Source organism: Leucoraja erinacea, chromosome 7 (genome assembly GCF_028641065.1).
Source record: "Leucoraja erinacea ecotype New England chromosome 7, Leri_hhj_1, whole genome shotgun sequence".
Taxonomy (NCBI): Eukaryota; Metazoa; Chordata; class Chondrichthyes; order Rajiformes; family Rajidae; genus Leucoraja; species Leucoraja erinaceus.
This window is the reverse complement of record NC_073383.1, coordinates 17,608,781-17,633,632: the sequence shown is the minus strand read 5'-3', so window position 1 is coordinate 17,633,632 and position 24,852 is coordinate 17,608,781. Positions and strand designations below refer to the sequence as shown.

General features: G+C 40.9%; 1 protein-coding gene across 4 annotated transcripts in view; it reads right to left on the bottom strand.

Annotated features, from left to right (window-relative positions):
- Window positions 1-24,852, bottom strand: part of nckap1 (NCK-associated protein 1) — a 153,135-nt gene that overhangs the window by 28,457 nt on the left and 99,826 nt on the right. For all 4 annotated transcript variants that reach the window (XM_055637842.1, XM_055637843.1, XM_055637845.1 and 1 more), the window contains 3 exons: window positions 24,637-24,767; window positions 17,938-18,035; window positions 1,194-1,287 (listed from right to left, as the gene is read on the bottom strand). In XM_055637842.1, the coding sequence (XP_055493817.1) occupies window positions 1,194-1,287; window positions 17,938-18,035; window positions 24,637-24,767 (323 nt within the window). The remainder of the gene's footprint in view (window positions 1-1,193; window positions 1,288-17,937; window positions 18,036-24,636; window positions 24,768-24,852) is intronic.

Below are 24,852 nucleotides of genomic sequence, written 5' to 3'. Positions count from 1 at the left end.
CACGACTTCTTTTGACTTCAACATATCATCCTCCCACTCAATTCTCAGTCTATATTGATAAGTATTTCATTTAACATTAAAATTTCCAGCAAGTTGAAGAATTCTGACCTGCTTTCTCAAACAGATGGGAAATCAGGAACCATGAGCTCTGCAGGATTAGAAAGGATTTCCTATCGTAAAGTTACTTAGACTGTTGCAGTTTCTTTTCTATCCATCACATCAGGAAATTTAATGAATCTTTTCAAATGTTTAAACCATCTAACATAGAACTTGACAGCAAAAACATGTTTTTAAAGGCAAAATTGAAAACCATGTACAAGTACAGATTGAACAGAGGTCTCAAGTTGACCTTAGTCTGTTTTGAGTTAGCTGATAACCTGCGTCAAACAGTTGTCTGTCTCCACAAATGTTCACCGTGGAATGTCGCTGTACACTTGAGTTCAGTTCTAAAGTCAGTTGGGACAAGATTAAAGTTCTGGCGCCCATCAAAATATATCTTATGCTCATCACAATAATATTATGTCAAATAATCTCTGAATATCACCAATGACTCAAAAGTGAATTTCATCAATTCCCTTACAGCCTTGAATGGAAGTACAAACAGCAAAGCTATGAAAAGTATTCTGATCTTTTAGACTAAAGAGATAAAAGTATATTGCCTTTCCCTTGGGATCTTATCAGCACTTTCAAAACTTACCACAACTGCCAAGCTTCGTTTGGAACAATACAAATGGAAAAGAACTGGTGGTTGTCACCACTACAAAAAAACTGGAGATGAAATATCTCATGAAATTTATAAAATCTGAAATAATTCCAGTACTGAACACTGTTGACGCGCTAATTGACTGGAGTACAAGAGTCAAATATTTCCCACCAACGCAAACTCACTGGGATCTTGCCTAACAGGATAAAAGTATTGGTGCATGACAGAGAAACTGTGTAGCAAAGTATTATTCTCCCTTTGAGTGAGATGGGGTTAGGCAAGGTTCTCATTTCCTTCATCCAGCTCCTTGGGGAAAAAAACAATTCAGCATTTAAGTCCTGACAATGTACAAAGTTAAAATTAACAATTTATTATTTATAGAACATGCAATGGAATTATAGTTCTGCAACTGTGAGGCAGTGTCACAGACTGGAACATCATTACATTGTCTATCCAGTTTCTGGAATTGGTAAACATACTCTATACCCACATGTTAATCTTTTGAAGAGCGCTGCCATCTGGTCTGGTTTGTCAAAGCTGGTTCTCATTTGTGTAAGCACGTCAACATTCTCCACTACTAGTTTCTAAAAAATAAACCAACATTCAATATTAGACAGTCAGGTAACCAAAGTACACAGATATTTCAACCTGGCAAAGGAAATTAGCTTTATAAGATCCAGATGGTTCCAGTCTTCAGTTCCCAAAGAGTTGAAGTATTTGGAGATAATGTGCGACTTAACTTCTGAAAACCAAACACTCCCGTGTTATTTTTACATTTTCTACTTTTTCCTTTCAGTTCACAAGGAAGCAGTGAGATTGAACAGTTCATTGTCTCCTATTTCCTTCCTTTCTCTCCTAAAACCATCAATCTATGATAGAATTAATAACTGCTCTGAACACTTCCCAATGCGAAGCTGAGAAGCAGATGATACATTTGAAGTTATATAAAAAAATAAATTTTTATAAAGATATAAACCATAATTTAGTCTCAGAATACTACATTACCAGTGATAACTGCAGTGCCTTGACAAAAATAGTTATTTTTTTTTTTTTTTGTCCAATATCTCTCTCACATTCTTGAGCATAAGCAGTTAAATTCTTCATTATCCAAGTGGCAGCTGTTTATTTCTAAGCTGAGAAAGCATGTACCATTATGTAAAAAAGCAAGTGCTGGAGGAACTCTGGGTCTGGTAGCATCTGTGGAGAATATGGAAGGCAGCATTGATGGGGAGTTCTGCAGATGCCATTATCTTAGTTGAAACAATATTATTTTAGTTCAAGTCCAAGTGGACAAATTTCCTGAAGTTGAGAGAAAGAAAATATGGAAGAGCAGTCACATGGCTATAATTATGAATTTGCAAGCAGTTTTCCTCCACACAAGTTCAAGAGTACAAAGGCTAATTCAAGCAATCTAATACAGGAGCTTCCAAAAAGCTCAGTGCCACTTCTCAAAGTGAACTCTGCAGCAAACAAATCCAAAGTACTTATGGATTTTTAGAAATAAGTTTTCAAAAGTAAAATTCTTACACAACAAAATTGCTCCAAGACTCAGTCATGCAACAATAGAAATGACAATGCAATTTAAAATAATATTTCATCGTTTATTTTTGGTGATTCAAAAATAAAGAACATTTGGTTTTCAGAAAATGAATTCCTTTTCGACAATCTGTGGACCGGGTCATATAATAAACCCAAGTTACAATTTTCCAGAAGAATATTAGACCTGCAATTTTATCACATTTTGCATAACACTCAAGTTCTTTGGCAGAAAGCACTAAATTAATAGCTTTTCACTGAGACACTGAAATTAAAAAAAATCAGGAAGGAACCGACAGCCTTTAGATGATTTAATCCAAGTCACACATTCCTCCCTTGCAATCCCCTCCTCCGCATAGAAATCAATTGCTGTCACGTTAAGGTAAAAGGTTAAATGGTCTTTTGGATATCAACTGCCAATATTGTCTTTGCACAATAAACTCCCTCAAATTAACTGCAAATGACAAATAATTTGATTTCACCAAGAGAAGAATGTCCTCTACTGCCCGTGGGGATCATATTTTGCTTATTTAAAGCAGTTTCATCTGCTGGCTATTTTCAAATAAGCTCATATTTCTGTATATTCTCATTTTATAAATACAGGATGTAGTAATTTGAAAACCTTGCTGGTACTAATGTAATACAAGAAAAATAAATACACCAATTCAATTGATAAACTAATAGCCACAAAGCTTCCAGTCAGATTTATTTCCTGAAATTTTGCAGTGTTTTGAATTCAACATTAATTTATGTTTTCCTCGATTTGAAAATGCAATGACATTGATCATATCCCACGTGTGCTGTTCAAGAAAAAAGCATGACATTAATTTCAGAAATATGATGCAAGGTGCTTTGTATTTAGGTTTGGTAGTAGTAAGGGCAATTCCAATGTTATATTTGCAAATTCCAAGGAAATACAGCTAATATCATGTAAAATTCACATCCTTCTCCATCTTAAAAGTTTTTGGTTTCTTGGTCCTCCAAAATATTCCAATTGGAATTTAAACTGGAGGTGGTGAAGGGAGGGCTTAAGCAAGAAAGGGTTATTGGGAAGAAAGAGCTACTTTAAATTTAGTTGCATCTGGTTGGGTAACTATAGTTGGGTGGAGATTATTCCATGCTTTAATTGTGCGGGGGAAGAACAAATTGCTGTATACATCTGTCTTTGTAGCTGGGATCACAAATTGGATCAAATGCCAAAGAGCTAAAGAAGCAGGAGTAGTATCTTGTGTTGACTTCCCTCCTAGCTAGAATAGGTTCTGCTGACTCCAATCTATCCTCAATTATTGTAATTGAACTTAAATAAGTAAATGGCAAGAATTAACATACTGGTACACCACTTAGCACTCAGGAAACATCCTGAGGAATGAAAGAGTTAATGCAAATAGTGCTAAAAAGAAGTCATTACATCAACCCTGCACAAATGTCTGCTCTCTCCTCAGTCATGTGCTGTCTTGCCAGGAACATGGTGCAAATTCAGCAATGAATTTCTGGATGGAGATGCTAGTGATGGCTGCCTTGGGCATGCTAGGACAAGTCATGTGGCTGGTCCGTGTCAGGATGCCGGGCTCAGGATGGTATCGTAGTGGGCACAGATAATGCAAAAAAAAAAAAAGAAGAATGACAGCAGCTCCTCCATATTTTGAGAGTCTGCTTGGATCCCACAAATGTGGCCAGTCTGTCGCCAAAGCCCACATGCACCATGCAAACTCAATCCAGCCCTTGTCCCCACATCGCAATGCTGAATGTCTGCATTGCTCAGCCAACACTGCCCCTCACAGGCAGCCTCACCACACCAACTTAGTGATTTATCAGTTTATTATAGAACCAAAAGGTCTTGCTAACTGTTCATAAAAACCATAGCCAAATCACCTTCACTCTCCACTCCTAAAATCAAATTACTCATTGTGCCTTGGGATTTCAGCAAAATCTTTGCCAGGGATTCAGAAAGACATTATAAAACTGCCTTTTGACTAATTTAAAAAAAACGCTCATTTAAAATTAAGACAACAGTAACCTGTACCCGTGTTGAGACTTTTGAGTTTTAAAGGGTGATCACACTTACAAATTAAAAATGAGTGGCCTTCGCAGTATCAGTACTATTCCACACCTCATCCAAATGGAACAAATTTTGGCAGAATTACAATAGACAATAGGTGCAGGAGAAGGCCATTCGGCCCTTCGAGCCAGCACCGCAATTTAATGTGATCATGGCTGATCATCCCCAATCAGTACCCCGTTCCTGCCTTCTCCCCATATCCCCTGACTCCACTATTTTTAAGAGCCCTTTCTAGCTCTCTCTTGAAAGCATCCAGAGACCCTGCCTCCATTGCACTCTGCGGCAGAGAATTCCACAGACTCACCACTCTCTGTGAAAAAAAGTGTTTCTTCGTCTCCCTTCTAAATGGCTTACTCCTTATTCCTAAACTGTGGCCCCTGGTTCTGAACTCCCCCAACATCGGGAACATATTTCCTGCCTCTAACGTGTCCAAGCCCTTAACAATCTTATATGTTTCAATGAGATACCCTCTCATCCTTCTAAACTCCAGAGTGTACAAGCCCAGCTGCTCCATTCTCTCAGCATATGACAGTCCCGCCATCCCGAGAATTAACCTTGTAAACCTACGCTGCACTCCCTCAATAGCAAGAATGTCCTTCCTCAAATTAGAGGACCAAAACTGCACTCAATACTCCAGGTGTTGTCTCACTAGGGCTCTGTACAACTGCAGAAGGAGCTCTTTGCTCCTATATTTGATTCCTCTCGCTTTCTTCACTGCCTGCTGTACCTGCATGCTTACTTTCATAGACTGATGAACAAGGACCCCCAGATCCCGTTGTACTTCCCCTTTTCCCAAATTGACGCCATTTAGATAGTAATCTGCCTTCCTGTTTTTGCTACCAAAGTGGATAACCTCACATTTATTCACATTAAACTTCCTCTGCCATGCATCTGCCCACACCCCCAACCCGTCCAAGTCACCCTGCATTCTCATAACATCCTCCTCACAGTTCCCACTACCACCCAGCTTTGTGTCATCTGCAAATTTGCTAATGTTACTTTGAATTAACTTCATCCAAATCATTGATGTATATTGTAAATAGCTGCGGTCCCAGCACCGAGCCTTGCAGTACCCCACTAGTCACTACCTGCCATTCTGAAAGGGACCCGTTAATCCCTACTCTTTGTTTCCTGTCTGCCAACCACTTCTCTATCCATGTCAGCACTCTACCCCCAATACCATGTGCCCTAATTTTGCCCACTAATCTCCTATGTGGGACCTTATCAAATGCTTTCTGAAAGTCCAGGTACACTACATCCACTGGCTTTCCCTTGTCCATTTTCCTAGTTACGTCTTCAAAAAAATTCCAGAAGATTAGTCAAGCATGATTTCCCCTTCGTAAATCCATGCTGACTCGGACCGATCCTGTTACTGCTATCCAAATGTTCGGCTATCTCATCTTTTATAATTTGACTCCAGCATCTTCCCCACCACCGATGTCAGGCCAACTGGTCTATAATTCCCCGTTTTCTCTCTCCCGCCTTTCTTAAAAAGTGGGATAACATTAGCTACCGTCCAATCCACAGGAACTGATCCTGAGTATATAGAACATTGGAAAATTATCACCAATGCATCCACAATTTCTAGAGCCACTTCCTTAAGTACCCTGGGATGCAGACCATCAGGCCCTGGGGATTCATCAGCCTCAGTCCCATCAGTCTATAAAACCACCTAATGTGGGTTTCCTTCAGTTCCTCTGTCATCCCAGATCCTCTGGCCACTACTATATTAGGAAGATTGTTTGTGTCTTCCTTAGTGAAGACAGATCCAAAGTACCTGTTCAACTCATCTACCATTTCCTTGTTCCCCATAATAAATTCACCCTTTTCAGTCTTCAAGGGTGCAACTTTGGTCTTAACTATTTTTTTCCTCTTCACATACCTAAAGAAGCTTTTACTATCCTGCTTTATATTCTTGGCTAGCTTACCTTCGTACCTCATCTTTTCTCCCCGTATTGTCTTTTTGGTTATCTTCTGTTACTCTTTAAACATTACCCAATCCTCTTGCTTCCCGCTCATCTTTGCTATGTTGTACTTCTTCGCTTTAATTTTTATACTGTCCCTGACGTCCCTTGTCAGCCATGGCCGTCCCTTTCTCCCCTTGGAATCTTTCTTCCTCCTAGGAATGAACTGATCATGCACCTTCTGCATTATTCCTAGAAACACCTGCCATTTTTGTTCCACTGTCATCCCTGCTAGTGTATCATTCCAGTCAACTTCGGCTAGCTCCTCCCTCATGGCCCCATAGTCCCCTTTATTCAACTGTAACACTGACACCTCCGATTTACTCTTCTCCCTCGTCAATTGTAGATTAAACCTGACCATGTTATGGTCACTGCCTCCTAATAGCTCATTAACCTCGAGGTCCTTTATCAAATCCGGTTCATTACATAACACTAAATCCAGAATTGCCTTCTCCCTGGTAGGCTCAAATACAAGTTGTTCAAAGAATCCATCACGAAGGCACTCCACAAACTCCCTTTCTTGGGGTCCAGTACCAACCTGGTTTTCCCAGTCTACCTGCATGTTGAAATCTCCCATAACAACCACAGCATTACTTTTACTACATGCCAATTTTAACTCCTGATTCAACTTGCGCCCTATGTCCAGGCTACTGTTTGGGGGCCTGTAGATAAGTCCCATTAGGGTCTTTTCACCCATACAATTCCTTAGTTCTATCCATGCTGACTCCACATATCCTGTTTTAATGTCACCCCTTGCAAGGGACTGAATTTCAATCCTCACCAACAGGGCAACCCCACCCCTTCTGCCCACCTGTCTGTCTTTTCGATATGATGTATACCCTTGAATATTCAGTTCCCAGCCCTGGCCCTCATGCAGCCATCTCAATAATTCCCACATCATCATACTTGCCAGTTTCTAACTGAACTTCAAGCTCGTCCACTTTATTCCTTATACTTCGCACATTCATATATAGTACTTTGACCTCCATATTCACTTCCCCCATCGCAATTGGCCCTGACCTTACTCTGTTGTCCATTCTCAAGCTTTCCTTCCCATTAATTCGAGAATCTTTTGTAATTTTCCTGTTGCCATTTCCCCTTCAATCTTTATACTCCCAATTTGTCAATCCCTCCCCCCCCACTATTTAGTTTAAACCAACTCGTGTAGCCCTAGCAAACCTGCCTGCCAGAATGTCGGTCCCCCTCCAGTTAAGGTGTAACCCATCCCTTTTGTACAGGGCACCCCTACCCCAGAAGAGATCCCAGTGGTCTATAAATCTAAATCCTTGCTCCCTGCTCCAGCCCCTCAGCCACACAGTCAGATCCCCTATCTCCCTGTATCTGTCCTCATTAGCACGTGGTACTGGAAGCAATCTAGAGATAGCCACCCTAGAAGTCCGGCCTTTCAGTCTTCTTCCCAACTCTCTGAACTCATGTTGGAGAACCTCCTTCCTCTTCTTCCCGATGTCGTTTGTGCCTACGTGCACAACTGGCTGGAGTTTTTACGGACATTTTCAACCTCTCATTTCTGAGGTCTGAGGTTCCCACAAGATCAGTCTGAAGAAGGGTTTCGACCCGAAACGTTGCACATTTCCTTCGCTCCATAGATGCTGCTGCACCCGCTGAGTTTCTCCAGCATTTTTGTGTAAGTCCAGATACGACCTTGGTAAGGTAATCAAAAGGGCCAAAAGGGACTTCAGCTCCAAGCTGGAGGACGAGACGGATGTCCGGCAACAGTGGCGGGTCTTGAATGCCATAACCGCCTACAAGGCGAAATCAGGAGGCAGCTCAAATGTCAGCAAAGCATCACTCCCTGACGAGCTCAATGCGTTCAAAGCACGCATTGATAGGGAGAACACTGATGTGCCTTCCCGAGCCCCCATTCGCCGTAATGGTATTTCAGTCACAGTCACAGAGGCCGACGTCAGAAGATCCTTCAGAGGGGTGAACCCTCGGAAAACGCCTGGACCCGATGGAATACCCGGTCGTGTTCTACAAATCTGTGTGGACCAACTGGCTGGAGTTGTTACTGACATTTTCAACCTCTCACTTCTGAGGTCTGAGGTTCCTACCTGCTTTAAAAGGGCATCAATTATACCAGTGCCCTAGAAGAACAAGGTGACATGCCTCAATGACTATCGACCAGTGGCACTAACGTCTGTGGTGATGAAGTGCTTTGAGAGGTTGATTACGGCGCAAATCAACTCTTATCTCGACAAGAACCGCGACCCACTGCAGTTTGCTTACCGCCACAACAGGTCAACGGTGGATGCGATCTCACTGGCTCTCCACTCCGCTCTGGACCACTTGGACAACAAAAACTCATATGTCAGGCTGTTATTCATAGACTACAGCTCGGCTTTTAATACCATCATCCCCTCCAAGCTGGTTACCAAGCTCTTTACATCTGGGTCTCTGCGCATCCCTCTGCAATTGGATCCTCGACTTCCTCATCCACAGACCGGTCTGTATTGGTTGAAATGTGTCATCCTCGTTTACAATCAGCACGGGAGCACCTCAAGGCTGCGTGCTCAGCCCCCTGCTGTACTCATGACGGCGTAGCTGAAAATAGTGCGAACTCCATCATCAAGTTCACCGACGACACCTCTGTTGTGGGACAAATCACTGATGGTGATGAGTCAGGGTATAGAAGTGAGATCGACCAATTGACCAAATGGTGCCAGCACAACCTGGCTCTCAACACCAGCAAAACCAAGGAACTGATTGTGGACTTTGGAAGGGGTAGGATAGGGACCCACAATCCCGTTTACATCAACGGGACGATGGTGGAAAGGGTCAAGAACATCAAATTCCTGTGCGTGCATATTTGCGAAGATCTTTCCTGGTCCCAGAACGCTGATGCAATCATAAAGAAGGCACATCAGCACCTCTACTTCTTGAGAAGATTACGAAGAGTCGGTATGTCAAGGAGGACTCTCTTGAACTTTTACAGGTGCACAATAGAGAGTATACTGACTGGTTGCATCGTGGCTTGGTTCGGTAACTTGCGTGTCCAGGAGCGGAAAAGATTGCAGAAAGTTGTAACCACTTCCCAATCCATCATCGGCTCTGACCTCCCCACACACTCATCTCTCCGCTGCCATCAGGAAGAAGGTACAGGAGCTTGAAATCTGGAACATCCAGGTTCAGGAACAGCTTCTTCCCCTCAGCCATCAGGCCATCAAACAAACTCTGAACAATAACAGACTATTGCACTTTATCTGATTATTTATTGTGCATAGATATGATCTATGGTAGATAGACACACTGAATTATCTCCTGTTCTGTATTATGTTTACATATTCTGTTGTGCTGCAGCAAGCAAGAATTTCATTGTCCTATCTGGGACACATGACAATAAAACTCTCTTGACTCAACAACCGACTCGGAACCATCTCTACTCGCAATTGTGCCACTCGACCTTATATCCACTATCAATCAATTTTAAATCTAAGCTCCTGTTCAACCAGCAAATTGATATTCTTTCAACCTTAGTTGACTGCTAATACAATTACCTGCTTGTTGTCTCCTTCTGACCATTTTAAGGTCCTTTTTCCCTCTTCTCCGGCCAGTACCTATCTTTGCACTTTCTGCAGTCTCTCCATCCATAAACTAATACCGATTTCTGCAGCATACAGATAGGTGATTTTGCCTTTCATGTGGCCTCAGCCAAAAAACCAGTAGCAATACCCTTATCACAACAGGCAAACATATATTTCATTTTCACCATTGTCAATACTGTACTTTTGTGCCTTTAAACCGCAGATCACCCAAAGCCACCTTACACTTAGCTACATCCAGAATATTGGACCGTTACAATTCTGCCCACACATCTAAGCCAGACACATGGTTTCTCTATGGAGAAATCTTTTCAACAAAGAACTGCAGATGCTGTTTTACAGAAAAGGATTTGGTGCTGAAGTAACTCAGGCCAGGCAGCATCTGTGGAGAACATGGGTAGGTGACATTTTGGGTCGGGTCCCTTCAGACAGTTATAAAGTTTACTTCAATATATTTATCTGTAATCAGAATGGTGCTCAGTGCTAAGACCAACATACACTAACAGTCCTTCGCTCCATAGATGCTGCTGCACCCGCTGAGTTTCTCCAGCTTTTTTGTGTAACCTACACTAACAGTCTGTTCTGCAGCCACTTCAAATGATACTGGTTAATTCACTCCAGCCTTTGTTGGTCGGCAGATCAGACAATGACTCACTTAGTGTTAAGATATACAACAGCTGACGTGGAAGAAATATTAAAGTACAAAAGATTTTACTGCATAGTAATACAAATTAAAAAGTGATTAATTTCGCCAAGCTGTATGATTTGGGAAAGAATTCAAAGAATCTTTCAGCACGGTGGCACAGCGGTAGAGCTACTGCCTTACAGTGCCAGCGACCCAGGTTCGATCCTGACTATGTGTGCGGTCTGTACGGAGTTTATCCCTTCTCCCTGTGACCTGTGTGGATTTTCTCCGAGATCTTCGGTTTCCTCTCACACTCCAAAGATGTACAGGTTTGTAGGTTAATTGGCTTGGTGCAAATGTAAATATTGTTGCTAGTGTGTAGGGAGATGTTAATGTGCAGGGATTGCCTGTCGGTGTGGACTTGGTGGGCCGAAGGGACTGTTTCCGAGCTGTATCTCTAAAACTAAAAAAAAAAATCTCATGGCTGTCATTTATCCCTCCACCCGAAGGAACTCTTTTCTTATTTGTTGTACTCCAACTTTCTCCCTTACAGGGTTCATCCTCAAACATGGAATATGCAATGGAAGACCAAGTTGTTGAAATGCTGTGTGGAATTCTTTCTATTATTATACAGTGGTCAACTATTAATGTTGTTCAAATTGATGGTGGAAATTGAAGTCTGGGTAAAAAATACTGTATAGAAGTGCAAGAGCTAATAGCTTCTGCAATCAAGTTTGAAGAGCCTTTCTGCTACAGTACGTTCAGAAAACCACTCATCCTATCTGCGTATCATGATAATCCCATTAGTCTCATTCTTCTTATTTCACTGTAGCTTCACCTCTAACATATGCCCAACAACTCCCCGTTGATTCATTTTTTGAATCAGAATAGTGTAAATGGAATTAACTTACACTAAATTATAATTTACAGTAGCCAATTAACCTACAATAGCTTCGGGATGTGGTGAAATTTGGAGAATCTGGAGTAAATCCATAAATTCAAGCACAAATTTAGGCAGTCTCCTGCAAAAAAAAGGACATTTCAAATATTCTGGTCAACAGAAAAATTGGGCATTGCAAATCAGTTGCATTTGGCACACCAATACTGTATCTTTGCTTTGAAAGAGCTATAGTAACTAGACCTATAGTGCGCCATTTGTAATACAGCCATTTACAAATTTTTGCATAAATTTACAAACCCTTCCCTCACCCAAGTTCTTTAGGCAAATATTTTTTAAAACTACAACTTCAGGTTACTGCCAGAGGAAATATTTAATCACTGCATACTCTATCAAAATCTCACACAATGCTGAATATCTCCTTATGGTTTTTCATTATCTACTCTGGTCTAAAACTTCCCATTACACTGTAGATTTGAAGGACCATTTCCCTGGTTACCTTAAATTTGTATCAATTTAAATTCTGTTTCACCATGTGGACTTTTCTAAGAGACCAGAATTTACTGCCCATCCCCAATTGCTCTAGAAATTTGGTGAACCACATTCTTGAACCACAATCCTTTCAGTGTCTTCTCTCCTTAAACATAATGATCATCGTAAAAAATAGTAGATTGTTATGCCATCTCAGAGGACATTTAAGAGGTAACACTCAAGTTGGGTGCCAGTTATGTATTCCAGTCCAAGCAGATGACAGATTTCCTTCTGAAGATTAGTGAACAAGATGGATGTTTAGAAACAAAAAACTACAGATGCTGGTTAATACACAAAAAGACACAAAGTGCTGGAGTAGCGCAGCATATCAGGCAGCATCCCCAGAGAGTAGGTGGATAGGTGGCGCTTCAGGTCTAAAGAAGGATCTTGATCTAAAACATTACCTATCCATGTTCTCCAGGGACGCTGCCTGACCTACTGAGTTACTCCAGCACTTTGTGTTCAAATGGTTATTTTCATGGTCCCCTCAAAATCCCAGCTTACTACTTGTATTTGAATCCTACAGATGCCATGGTGAGAATTGAATTTAGATCTCCTAGATTGCTTGTCAAGATATCTGAATTACAACTGGTCTGGTAATTTAAGCACTGCATCATCACCATATTAAAGTAAATGGATATATAATGGCAACTATATACCCTCATTGCAAAAGGAAACACCTATCACTAAATTAAAAGAATACATGGAGGTGAGGTGAAGCAACGACTGTCCCTACCAATGTCAAAATCCAAGTAGCCGGTCCCTCCCGTCACCACAAACATTGCAAAACTGCGTACTCCAGCTTTCCTCATAACACATCTAATGAGATACTGGATATGGTTATAATTCAATACGTAACTAGTTCATTTCTCTCATTAGTCTTCCTGTAAAGACTTCAGACAAAATTATTGATTTCCAATTTTCATAGATAAACAAAGATCATGAAACACAATACAGAATTTAATTTGTCCCATCAATTTTATTCAGTGGCATTGGTCATAGGATTTTATTTGAGTCTGGTTTTCATTTATTTTTGGGGCTGTGCCAATTTTACAGAAACTGTTCATTAGCTTTGTTTTGGATTTTGTTATGTATACATTAGAAACATCTCTTTTTTTCCTCTATGCTGACCATGCTGACTATGTTGAAGAAGGGTTTCGGTCCGAAACGTTGCCTATTTCCTTCATTCCATAGATGCTGCTGCACCCGCTGAGATTCTCCAGCATTTTTGTGTACCTGGGATTTTCAGCATCTGCAGTTCCTTCTTAAACAAAAACAAAGCAATTGGGTCACTCGCTGCATAAAGTAGTTTTAATGGGCCCCTTTATATCAGATTTTAGTTAAGGCAGACAGACCTGCCGATGAGACCCCCGGCCACTTACAGCCTCTGCCCCCGGCTCGCAGCGTGCACCAGCGAGCCCTTCTTAACTCTCTGCATTGTCCAGTTGACGTGGCTCTTTCTGCGGCTCACGTTGTAGCGCCTGGGGTCACTGTGGGGCTGCCTCCCTTCTCACCGTATGCTGCTTCTACCTGTCAGCCTGTCATTTGTCCACTTACCGCTCCACCGCCACAGCCTCCTCTTTTTCCCGTAACCCTGTCCACTCGGCCTCTACCCCCCCTCCCCCCCTTGCTGCTGCCTCCTCCTCCTCCCCCAGTCACCCACATACTCCACCTTGGAAGCGGCAGCAGATAAGAGGGAAGGGAGCCCCAAGATGACCAAGTGCATCTTGTCGGTGGCAGCAGTTTGAAGAAGTGCTGCCGGCCAGGGCCTACAGCTTGAGCCGCACCAATAGCCCTCTCACTTGACCCTGCTCACTGGCACATCAGTGGCATCTGCGCCTAGTCAAAGGTGAAACAACATAAAGTGCTGGAGTAATTCAGCAGACTGAATCAATCTGAAGAAAGGTCCTGACGTCAGCTATTCATGTTCTCCACTAATGCTGCCCGACCCACTGAATTACTCTACTGTAGGCCATTCAACCAGCTCGAAAATCAGACCTCTGTCTCCCCATCGATACACTAGCAGCGTTGGCCTGCTCAACACAATTGGTACCTTGCGCTCACTGTAATCGCACCAAGTATGATCAACTAATTGTTACAAAATACCGTAACAGCTCATGTGTTGAAAGCATAACAGCGTACTATTCCAACAAATTTCATGTTTACATCACTATCTGTGCCTATTTTAAACCTGTCTATCCTGCAGCTACCTATTATTGTATTAAAATTCCACAGGATAAAAATAAATCCACAGTTGTTTCTCATTAAGATCTCATGAAACTATTCTGACAAAATAAGCTTTTAACGTCCTGGCGTGGAGGTTATAAATGGCAGAATATGACTAGCTAGATTATTCAATTAAATATTCAAATGGTTGGAATGATATTCTCATAGCTCAATGCTGATTCATTGAGGAAGAACAAATGTTTCTCGTAATCTGATGTTGACAGTATATCTTACTTGGTATAGAAAACATAGAAACATAGAAATTAGGTGCAGGAGTAGGCCATTCGGCCCTTCGAGCCTGCACCGCCATTCAATATGATCATGGCTGATCATCCAACTCAGTATCCCGTACCTGCCTTCTCTCCATACCCCCTGATCCCCTTAGCCACAAGGGCCACATCTAACTCCCTCTTAAATATAGCCAATGAACTGGCCTCAACTACCCTCTGTGGCAGAGAGTTCCAGAGATTCACCACTCTCTGTGTGAAAAAAGTTCTTCTCATCTCGGTTTTAAAGGATTTCCCCTTTATCCTTAAGCTGTGACCCCTTGTCCTGGACTTCCCTAACATCGGGAACAATCTTCCTGCATCTAGCCTGTCCAACCCCTTAAGAATTTTGTAAGTTTCTATAAGATCCCCTCTCAATCTTCTAAATTCTAGAGAGTATAAACCGAGTCTATCCAGTCTTTCTTCATAAGACAGTCCTGACATCCCAGGAATCAGTCTGGTGAACCGTCTCTGCACTCCCTCTATGGCAATAATGTCCTTCCTCAGGTTTGGAGACCAGTATGAACTGTCTGTTGTGTTACTGAAGCATGGAACAATGTTTAAATATGGTCCTACAATTCATTTGTTTGTGTAAGTAAAAATCAGTTCGATATTATGAGGATTTCATTGGCACATGGAAGGAGAAAGTCACCTTGACCTATTATGATGGACTTATTTACAGAGGTAAAGTTTGGAAAACAGACATTAGCCTGTCCTTTTCATAAAGAATGATAGATTGAAGTGAGAAATAAGTAAACCAGAATTAACTTTTTAGCATAGCATGTGTGTGGAGACAGCTCAAATTCCATGTAGAAACTGTACAGTAGTCAGCCATAATAGCAATGATCCAGATCCAGCCATTGGGATATTGAACCATTGGCACTGTCCAGAATTAGATATGGTCACATTTTTGGTACATGATGATATTAATATTTAGATAAACAATCCTCCAAAAGGTGGACACAAAACACTGGAGTAACTCAGCAGGACAGGCAGCATCTCTGGTGAGAATGAATGGGCGACGTTTCGGCTCACGACCCTTCTTCAGACCCCCAAAAGGGCCATTTCCAACAGCGCAAGCTCATCCACCCATTTCTAAACGGTAAACGTTAACCGAAAACCACAACTACAACTTGTGACAACTGGATAAAAAATATTTTTGATTGATTGAAAAATACAGCATGTGTACAGGCCCCTCGGCCCACCGAGTCTGTCAAATATCAATCACCCGTGGACACTTGTTCTACGTTATCCCACTTTCACAACAAGCAGCAATTTACAGAGGCCAATTCACCTATAAGCCTGCGAGTCTTTGGGATGTAGGTGGAGATCGAAGCACGTGGAGGAAACCCATTTCCGGTTGGTGGCGCGACCCGCGTTGCAGCGGCCCCTGCAGCCTGTCTGTTCTTTTTTAATTTTTTTGTCCAGTTCAATGTAGTTTGTTGTGTTCATTTTATATTGTTTTTAACTGTGTATATGTGGGGGGCGAGAAACTTTTAAATCTCTTCCCTGCACGGGAGACCAGACCTTTTTCCTGTCGGGTCTCCGTTGTCGTTGGGGCCTAGTACCGTGGAGCGGCCATAACCTTCAGATCTGGGGGCTCCAGTCACGGAGCCTGCGGACTACTCACCATCGTGGGGCTGGCCGGCCTCGGAGCGTGGGTGGCTCGCTGCTGCGGCCCGTCTACGGAGCTCGGAGGCTCCACACGCAGGCCCGGTGGACAGGAACATCGGGAGCTCGCGGGTCCGTGTGGGATACCGCTTTTCGGAGCTCCTGCAACGCAACTACTCCCGCCCGTGTCGCGGGGTTGGAACAACTCGGAGCGGGGCCGTACATCGCCCGGCGCAGCTTTAATGGCCACGGGACATGCCAACGCCCGCCGGGGGCTCCCCGTTGAGACATTAAGACCTGGAGCGGGGCCGTACATCGCCCCGCGCGGGCTTAACGGTCATGGGACTTACCATCGCCCACCAGGGGGCTTTAACATCGGGAGAAAAATGGAACATAGGGGAGAGAAAAGACTTTGCCTTCCATCACAGTGAGGAGGATATTCACTGTGATGGATGTTCGTGTGAATTGAATTGTTCGCGTGTCTTGTAGAAATTGTTTATTTTGTATGGCTGTAGAAACAGAGTTTCGTTTGAGCCTCATTGAGGTTCAAATGACAATGATTAAATATTGTACATTGGATACATATTGTATATTGTATTGTTTAAATATTGTATACAGTCACAAGGAGAACGTGCAAACTCCACACAGGCAGCACCTGAGGTCAGGATTGCACCTGGGTCTCTGGCACTGTGGAGCAGCAGCTCTACTAGCTGTGCCACCGTGCTGCCACTGGAAAGAAAGTGCAACATTACAATATTTGAATCAAACATCCAAATCGCTGCGTTGAGAAAGTGAGCACTATGTCAATGGATGTCTGATGGTCGCTTGCTGCAGACTTGGTGGGCCGAAGGGCCTGTTTTCAAGCTGCATCTCTCCACGACTACAAATTAAACAACATAAAAGGCACCAAGTACAAAAGGTGTAGACATAATTCGATCTCAATTTTGAAGATATACATTGCTTGCATTTATGAATATTTTACACAAGTACCACAACATGGAATTTTATACACAAAGATCAGAGCACTGGAATGTTATTTGAGATGAGCTCCAACTTTCTAAACAGCACGTGCATACTGTCAGTTCTTACTATGGTGCAGCCTTAGGAATTTTAAGAAGATAAACCATGCGTTTTTTATCATCTATTAAAAATCAATATTCTATTTTAAATCAAACATCGGTATTGATATTGAATGTTTAATTAAATTACAATTAAACTGAACAGAAAAGATTTTTTGATTTACAAGTTCTTCCTAAATGCAATGTTTTCCCAGGATGTGACGCTTTCATAAATCAATGAATACCTGTAGTAAAATAACCTTACTACTTACCTTAGGGTAAATGGCAAAGCAGTTGAAATAGCTGGGCTTAAGGAAACATTTGAACAAACATTCTCAGCAATGTCTTGATACCAAGTTAATTGGTCTAATGCTAGAACCAACTCATAATCCAGTCAGGTCTCCAATTAAAGAAGAATTCTCCAGCCCAGCCCCTAAACTCCACTGACTTCAATTTTAGTAAGACGCTTGGGGCCACATACATCAAGCGCCGTTAGGTCAGGTAGTTGGTATCAATTCACCTCTGGATTTAATTTATTGCCAAATTTAAACCTGAACATCAATTCAATTTTGTTGGTCACATTCAATGTGGGCGATTCTCTCCAAGCTTCCAGGAATATCAATATCACTTGATATTTAGCAAATCACCAGACAAGAAATTTGTCAATTATTAAGTTTCCAGAATTTATCATTTAAAGTTAGTACTAATGTCAGATTAAAATTCATACAAAATTAATATTAAGCACCTGTACTAATCTTACAAACACAATGCTAAGTTTCCATAGCACTAACGTTCAAGCTTCTTGGCTGAAAATATTTTTAAATGGTTTATCTTAACATCTTTAGTTTGAACATGAAAAATCAGGACGCTGACCGTGTTGCAATGAAACAACAAACTCACCTTGAGTTCGGCCACTTGTGAGGAAATGTGCCACATTAGGCTTTCACTAAGAAACTTCATTCCATATGGACCAAGGAGTTCTGAAAGAGCTCTCATTTCTGTGGGAAAATACACAATCTCTGTTAGGTCAAACAACATTAGAATAGTACAGATCTGGCGTCAAAATAAATACCATTCGTCAAAACCTGGTTGAAATAATGAAGCTTGTAACTACAGGGGAACAGTGTGTTTAAAATCCAGTAAATATCTATACTTCTGCAAAATGGAAGGAAAATAAATGACTAAAACAGAGTTTAATGAAGAGCAGGAATTAGTACAGAAAATCAATGATTTACTATCACCTAGTATCACGCAGGATATACATGATGGTGAAAGAAGGGAGCACAAAGAGAACGACAGAAGAGTTTATGTTTGCGATGAGGGTATAAAAAGGACAGAAAATAAAGGCTTAGACATTGAAGTACCAGAACCGTCGTGGAACAGCAAGGGCAATTGAGGATGTTGTACACAGTTTACAAGTACTAGGAGTAGGAAATGGAATTCCAAGGCACAAGATCGTTTCAAAAAAAGGCACAGGAGAGAAATTATCTAAAGCTTAAGGATTCAAGGTTAAAACAGGAATATGACGGCAGACAAGTAGTAACAAAATAAATGGCAGAAGGGATAATCTAGAGCAGGGGTTCCCAACCTTTTTCATCACATTTACCCCTGGCAACTTTAATTGCACATAACAGTGTTATTTCACTTATTCATGAACAACTAATGATGAACAGATACCAGTATACCAGAACCAAACACAGTCAGTCAATGAGAGAAAATGTATAAATCCAGAATCAACAAATTTACCCCCTGGGTAGGTGAAATTTACCCCAGGTTGGGAACCCTTGATCTGGAGTTTAATAGCATCCCAAGCAGCTCAAGATATTTGGACAGATACATGGTTAGGACAGGATTAGAGAGAGATTGGCCAAATGCAGGCAATGAGATTAATTTAGATGGGGCACATTGATTGGCATAGACGAGTTGGACCGAAATGCCCATTTCTGTGCTGTATGACTCTAACTGTCTGAGAAAGGGCCAAGAGATATTTGGTTGGAGCATAAGCAGCTGGGGCCAAGCTTTCTTCGTAGAATTAAAAAGGAATAGACAATGAGTACATTGACGGAGCAAAGAGCAAGTTTAGACAAAACAAACTACTTCATACTCCAATGCAGAAGTGAATGACGTTCTCTTAAAACATTTGCAAACAAGTAATATTTAAATCTTAGCCTTTTTTGAAAACAAGCTTATCACACCGAATCAAAATTCAATTGAGGGAGGCCTTAATTCAACTTAATTTAAAATATACAATTTGTCTGGCAAACCAAGTTCAGATGTAGATTTAAGGAACTTAACTTTTAAAATTTTAGTTTTGACAGATTAGCCAAAAAGTGTTTTTATGGGGTTTTTTGCTTATAAAATAATCCTTGCATACTGAAGAGTTATTACCACTTAAATTTATGACTCAGTTGAGACACAAGTATGCATGTAAAGGTTTTGCTCCTGTGGATGAGCATTAGACACTAGCCAGTCCTTTTGGCTCCAAGTCAGAGATGGTGTGAAAGAAAGTTTGGTCACCATGCTATTTCATGAATGTTATTTACCATAAGTATAAACATAGCCTTGATTATGTCTTTAGCAACTATGTGCAGTTACATTCATCATAGGTAATTTAAAAGCAGCGGGGTAATAGACACTTAAGAAAAAAAAGACACCAGCGTTGCCAGAAAACACTCAGGACTTTTTTTTTGGAACAAATTGTTTACGAACAAATCTTTTCCAGGCAGTTGAACAGTTTACTTATGAAAAGGAGTGTGTCTCATCCAAAATACATGATTTTGTATTATAATTAAAAATGACAGCATATTTGAGGTCATGAAATACAAGGTTATAAGAACAAAAATCAAGCTTGGAGCTTAAAATATGTACTTGGGAACATCGTAAGGATTAGAGCATAGAAGGAGGCCGATCAGCCTGTCAAGTCTCTAACAGCCATCAAGAGAATCCCCAATCTCTCATCCTCTCCCACAATCTGCAAACACTTTCCTTTCAGATACTTATCTCATTCGCTTCCGATTCAGATTCACACTACAATTGAATACAATTGAATCCGTCTCCACTTTACTCAGGCAGTGCTCTACAAACCCGAAACCAATAACTTCAAACATAATTTTCCACATGCCACCTTCGGTTCTTTAGTTAATCACCTTCCTTCTATTTCCCTTGTCCCAGACATTTCCACTAGAGAGTGGTTTAAAAAAAATCTACCTTGCCTTTAATCATCATGAATTAAAATGCCTCTATTTATGTGTTTAACAGATCCTCTCCATCCTGGAGTCATTTTAGTCATTCTTGAGCACTCTCTCAAAAACCTTTGCACTTTCCTTAAGACCAAGTCTGTAACATATATTAAGAAAATTAGTGGTCACAGTACCAATTCCTGCGAGCTCGATTGCATGTTTCCCTCTAGTCTGAAAAACAGTACACTCCTACTCTATTCCCTCTTACTCAGCCATTTTTTTAATCCACATTGCTGCAGCCTCTTATGTGGGTAGGACGGTGAATGTTGCATACATGGATTTTTGAAATGCATTTGACGAAGTTCACCATGGTAAGATGATCCAGAAGATTAAAAAGCATGGGATTCGTGGTGACTTGGTCTTCAGAACTGAATCGATCATCGAACATAGATGGTTGTGGTGCAAGGGCATTATTCTGGCCTGCGGTTTGTGACCAGTGGAGTTCCGCAGGGATCGGTGCTGGGACCTCTGATGTTGTGATGCAAGTGTGCAGACACCACCAAGGTTGCTGAAGTGCCAGATAATGAGGAAGGCTGTCAAGGTATACAGTGGGATACAGATATAAAGAATATATACAGAATTGGACGAAGAAATGACAGATGGATTTTATTATGCGCAAATGCGAGGTGTTGCACATTGAGAGGCCGAATGTAAGGGGAAGAACACGGTTGGTGCCAAGATATGCAGAGGGATCTAGGTGTCCAGAAAGTGGCAACACAAATAGATAGAGTAGCAAAGAAGGTGCATAGGTCGCTTGCCTGCGTTGGTCAGGGTATTGAGTATAGAAGTCAGGAAGTCATGACGCAGCTCTAAGACTTGAGGCCACATTTGGAGCAATGCGCGCAGTTCTATTTGTTCCGTTATAGGAAGGATGTGGAAGCTTTGTCGTGGGTACAGAAAAGGTTAATCAGAATATGCCTATATTAGGTGGTATTAGCTACAAGGAGAAGGCAACTAACCAAACACAATATGGGAGCCCAAATATACCAAAGTAACTGCATTCTTGAACAAGCCACTTAAAAAAAATTAGTTAAAAAGGATTTGCCTTTATATCAAAGTTGGTATTCTCCAAACCATTGCGCTTGTTCAACTGATTAATTTAATGCCCAATTTTTATAATTTAGGTTATATCTAGTGGTGTATAATTATTGGGATTACCCCTACGTGCTTTTTTGAATGAGAGTGTAACATTTATTATTTTACAATCCTCAGGCACTACAATAGACGTTTGGAAGATTATGGCCAAGGCTTCTCCATTTCTCCTTCCATCCACACTTCACTCAGCAAACTAGGATGCATCACATCTGAACAGGAAATGTACCTAAGTACATCTTGCCTTTCTGTTCTCCTCAATTAATTTTAGACCTCCAGGATCCAAATTTCATGTTCCTTTGGTGTAAATCTAATAACAAATTCTTCCTTGGTTTGATACTGCTGTGAAATAGGTATTTAATACTTCAGCTATGCCCAATGTCTCCATGAATGCATATCCTTCATATCGAGTCGAGTAGGGGCACCGTCGAGTATGGCTGCCCTGCCTGCAGCTCTTTGTCCTTTCGCCCTTTTAAACATTTTTTAGTGTTAAAAGTTTTTGTTTTGGAGGTCTAGTCTTATTATGTGGGGGGTGGGGGGAAGGGGGAAACTGTATTTCTCAGTCCCTATCTGGTCGGAGATGCGGCTTTCCTCCCGAGCCGCATCTTCGCCCATTCCTCGCGGCCTACCATCGGGACTGGATCGGCGTTTCCTGCCGGGACCGAACCTCAGCTTCGGCGGCTGCACAGCACTGAAGCACCATCGCGGATAGGCCTGACCATGGGTGAACAAGAGGAGGAGGACTGGACTTTGTTGCCTTCCCCACAGTGGCAACCATTGTGGGGGGATGTTTTTTTTGTTTAATGTTAAATTCTGTGTTTTATTTTTATTGGTGTGCTGCAAATGGCAACTCAAATTTCACTAAACCAGTCTTTGTCCTTTATATTTCCAATAGGCCTTACTCATCTCAGAACCTTTCCTGTTTACAAGTGTCCAGAATACTTTTGGATTTCCTTTTATATATTCACCACCAGTCTTGACTAATGCCTTCTCAGTTTATGCATTACACTTCTCCACTCTACCTTAGGTAATCAGTCCAATTTACATTTGTGTTAATAACCTGACAAGTGTCAGATGACTTTTAAAACATTTTGTCCTGTGCCATGCTATCTTGTCGAACATCCAGGCTCTGGCTTTTATTTCCTCCTCTATCATGGCAATATCTCAGTTATAATCTAGGTACATCGCCACTTAAAAGGCATTCTTTTGTTCAATGATAGCTTTGCTATCCATGCTTCAAGTCCAATTTTCCCAGTCCAGATACAAGTTCTCATCCATTGAAAATGGCCTTTCTCTAAATTACTATTTTCACCTTGGACTGTGCTATATCCTTTTTTCATAGCTGTGTTAACTCTTACTACATTATGAGTTCCACTTCTTAGATGGTTCCCTCACCAACACTTGCTCCATCTGACTTGGGTCCTTTCCCAGAACCAAGTCCCCCAATGTTACTTTCCCCTTTGGGCCAGGAACATATCAATATAGTTTCTCCAAACACACTTCAGCACTCCTACCCTCTTTGCTGCCTACGTTGTTATCACAACATTTATTTGGATTCTTAAAAGTTCCATTATTAGCATTATTTTATGATTTCAATGCATGTCATTTTCCAGAACATTTGTTTTACCAATATCCTTTCCATTAGCTGGAGACCAATAAAATGGTCCTAGCTGCTTCCAAATCTAAATTGAAAAATGGAGGGATGGTGACTAGGTGGATTAAAATAGTTATCATGGCTACAGCATGCTCGGTAACAATTAAGTGAAAAGCAACCTTTAAATGTATAAATATTCTCAACATCAAGTTCAATTGTCACAATGGATGCAAGCAATTCCAGGAGATGAGTAAAATGACAGACACTAAATCAAACTTCATGCATTACTGACAATATTCTAACTCTGCAGTGGCCTCAATGATCAGAATGGCAAAGTGCTCTTGTCATCATACATAGCTACTGGAAACACAATGACCCTTAAACTGAAGTAACTAAGACCATATGTGACAGGGAGAGTAATGAAACACAAATATATCTCAGCACCAGGTTAAAATGAGAACTGGGTCATGCAGTATCTTTCAATGCATCATAAAACAGATTGGTGGGTAACTGAATACTGAAGTTGAACATAATCTAGGTGAAACTCAATTCATGGAGCTAAAGCTATTTAAAATATTTTATACTGGAAGGCTGTGACTGATTGAATTATATTATGTGGAATACTCTCTTACATTTCATTAAATATCTAGCCTGTAATTAAATTTATACTTATTTCTGGAATTAAATCTTTGTGCAAACAGAGTCAGTCTTAAAGTTTCCCGGAACATCAGCATGCCAAGCACTTTTGCAGGGGAATGGTCGAGAAACTATAAAATTTGTCACAATTAATAAAATGAATTTTTTGAAATACGCTAACGCATACTTGATCAGAAAAATGAATTTTAATGCCCCTGCTATGTTCAGTAGTGATCAATTCTACAAAAACACATCTGCCTAATTAACACTGTTTTTTTTTTGCAGCTATGAAATTTCAGTTACCGTATTTTCACAGGAAATAACTCAATTCTGACTGCTTTTCAAAACTACTTAAGGAAATTCACTGTGTAACCACTTTAGACTAACATTGGAAGATTTGCCAAACAAATATTTGTTTCAGGCTTGCCTTAGAATTGTGTCAAATTAAAGCTTACTGAACAGATCACCTAAAATAAGCATAGAGTATAGAAATGCATTTTTCCTTCAACATTTACAATTTGTATTAAAGGTGTAAAGTAAAACTTAAGATATCAGGAGTGCGGAGAGGTGGTTAGGGCTGGAAGCAGAAAATATCTAAAATCCTGAAATATTGAGAAAAAGGTTCAAGCTGATGTGCTAGCCTATATCCAACATGATCAGTACCCATGGAGGTACGCCATGGAACTAGACAGAAAAGTATCTGGTTTCCTTCCTTCCTTTACTAGTTCAGTACAGGAAGGAAGAAAAGTATCAAAAGGTAAACAAGGAGTTAAATCCCCTCAATTGAAAAACATTTGAATTCACCAATTGAAAAAGCATCTGGTCATTTCACATAAGTAGTTTCTTGGCAGCAGTGATAGGTCTCGGATACTCTGATTTCTGCTGGAGACAGATGGAACATTGAGGCAAATAAGGTCATGGAATAGAGACAGAACATGGTGGGTTAACAAAACTGTCCATGACAGGCATACGTCTGATGGGCCACATGACCATCACAAATTTAACTATGTTCAGCAGAAAAAAATCTAATTTCTTTACCAGAGATGTCTGAATATTCTTCTGCATTAAATGTCAGTTCACTCTCAGTGGGCAGATTTACAAATGCCTTCATAGCTGGAAAGTATGCAATGTGGCCATTGCTAACTTGTCGCAGTAGAGTTTCCAGATACCTATATAGATGTACAGTTAATTAAGGTTGCCCTTGAACATTTATAAATAAGATAATGCATTTTTCATAACTTGAAATATACATAA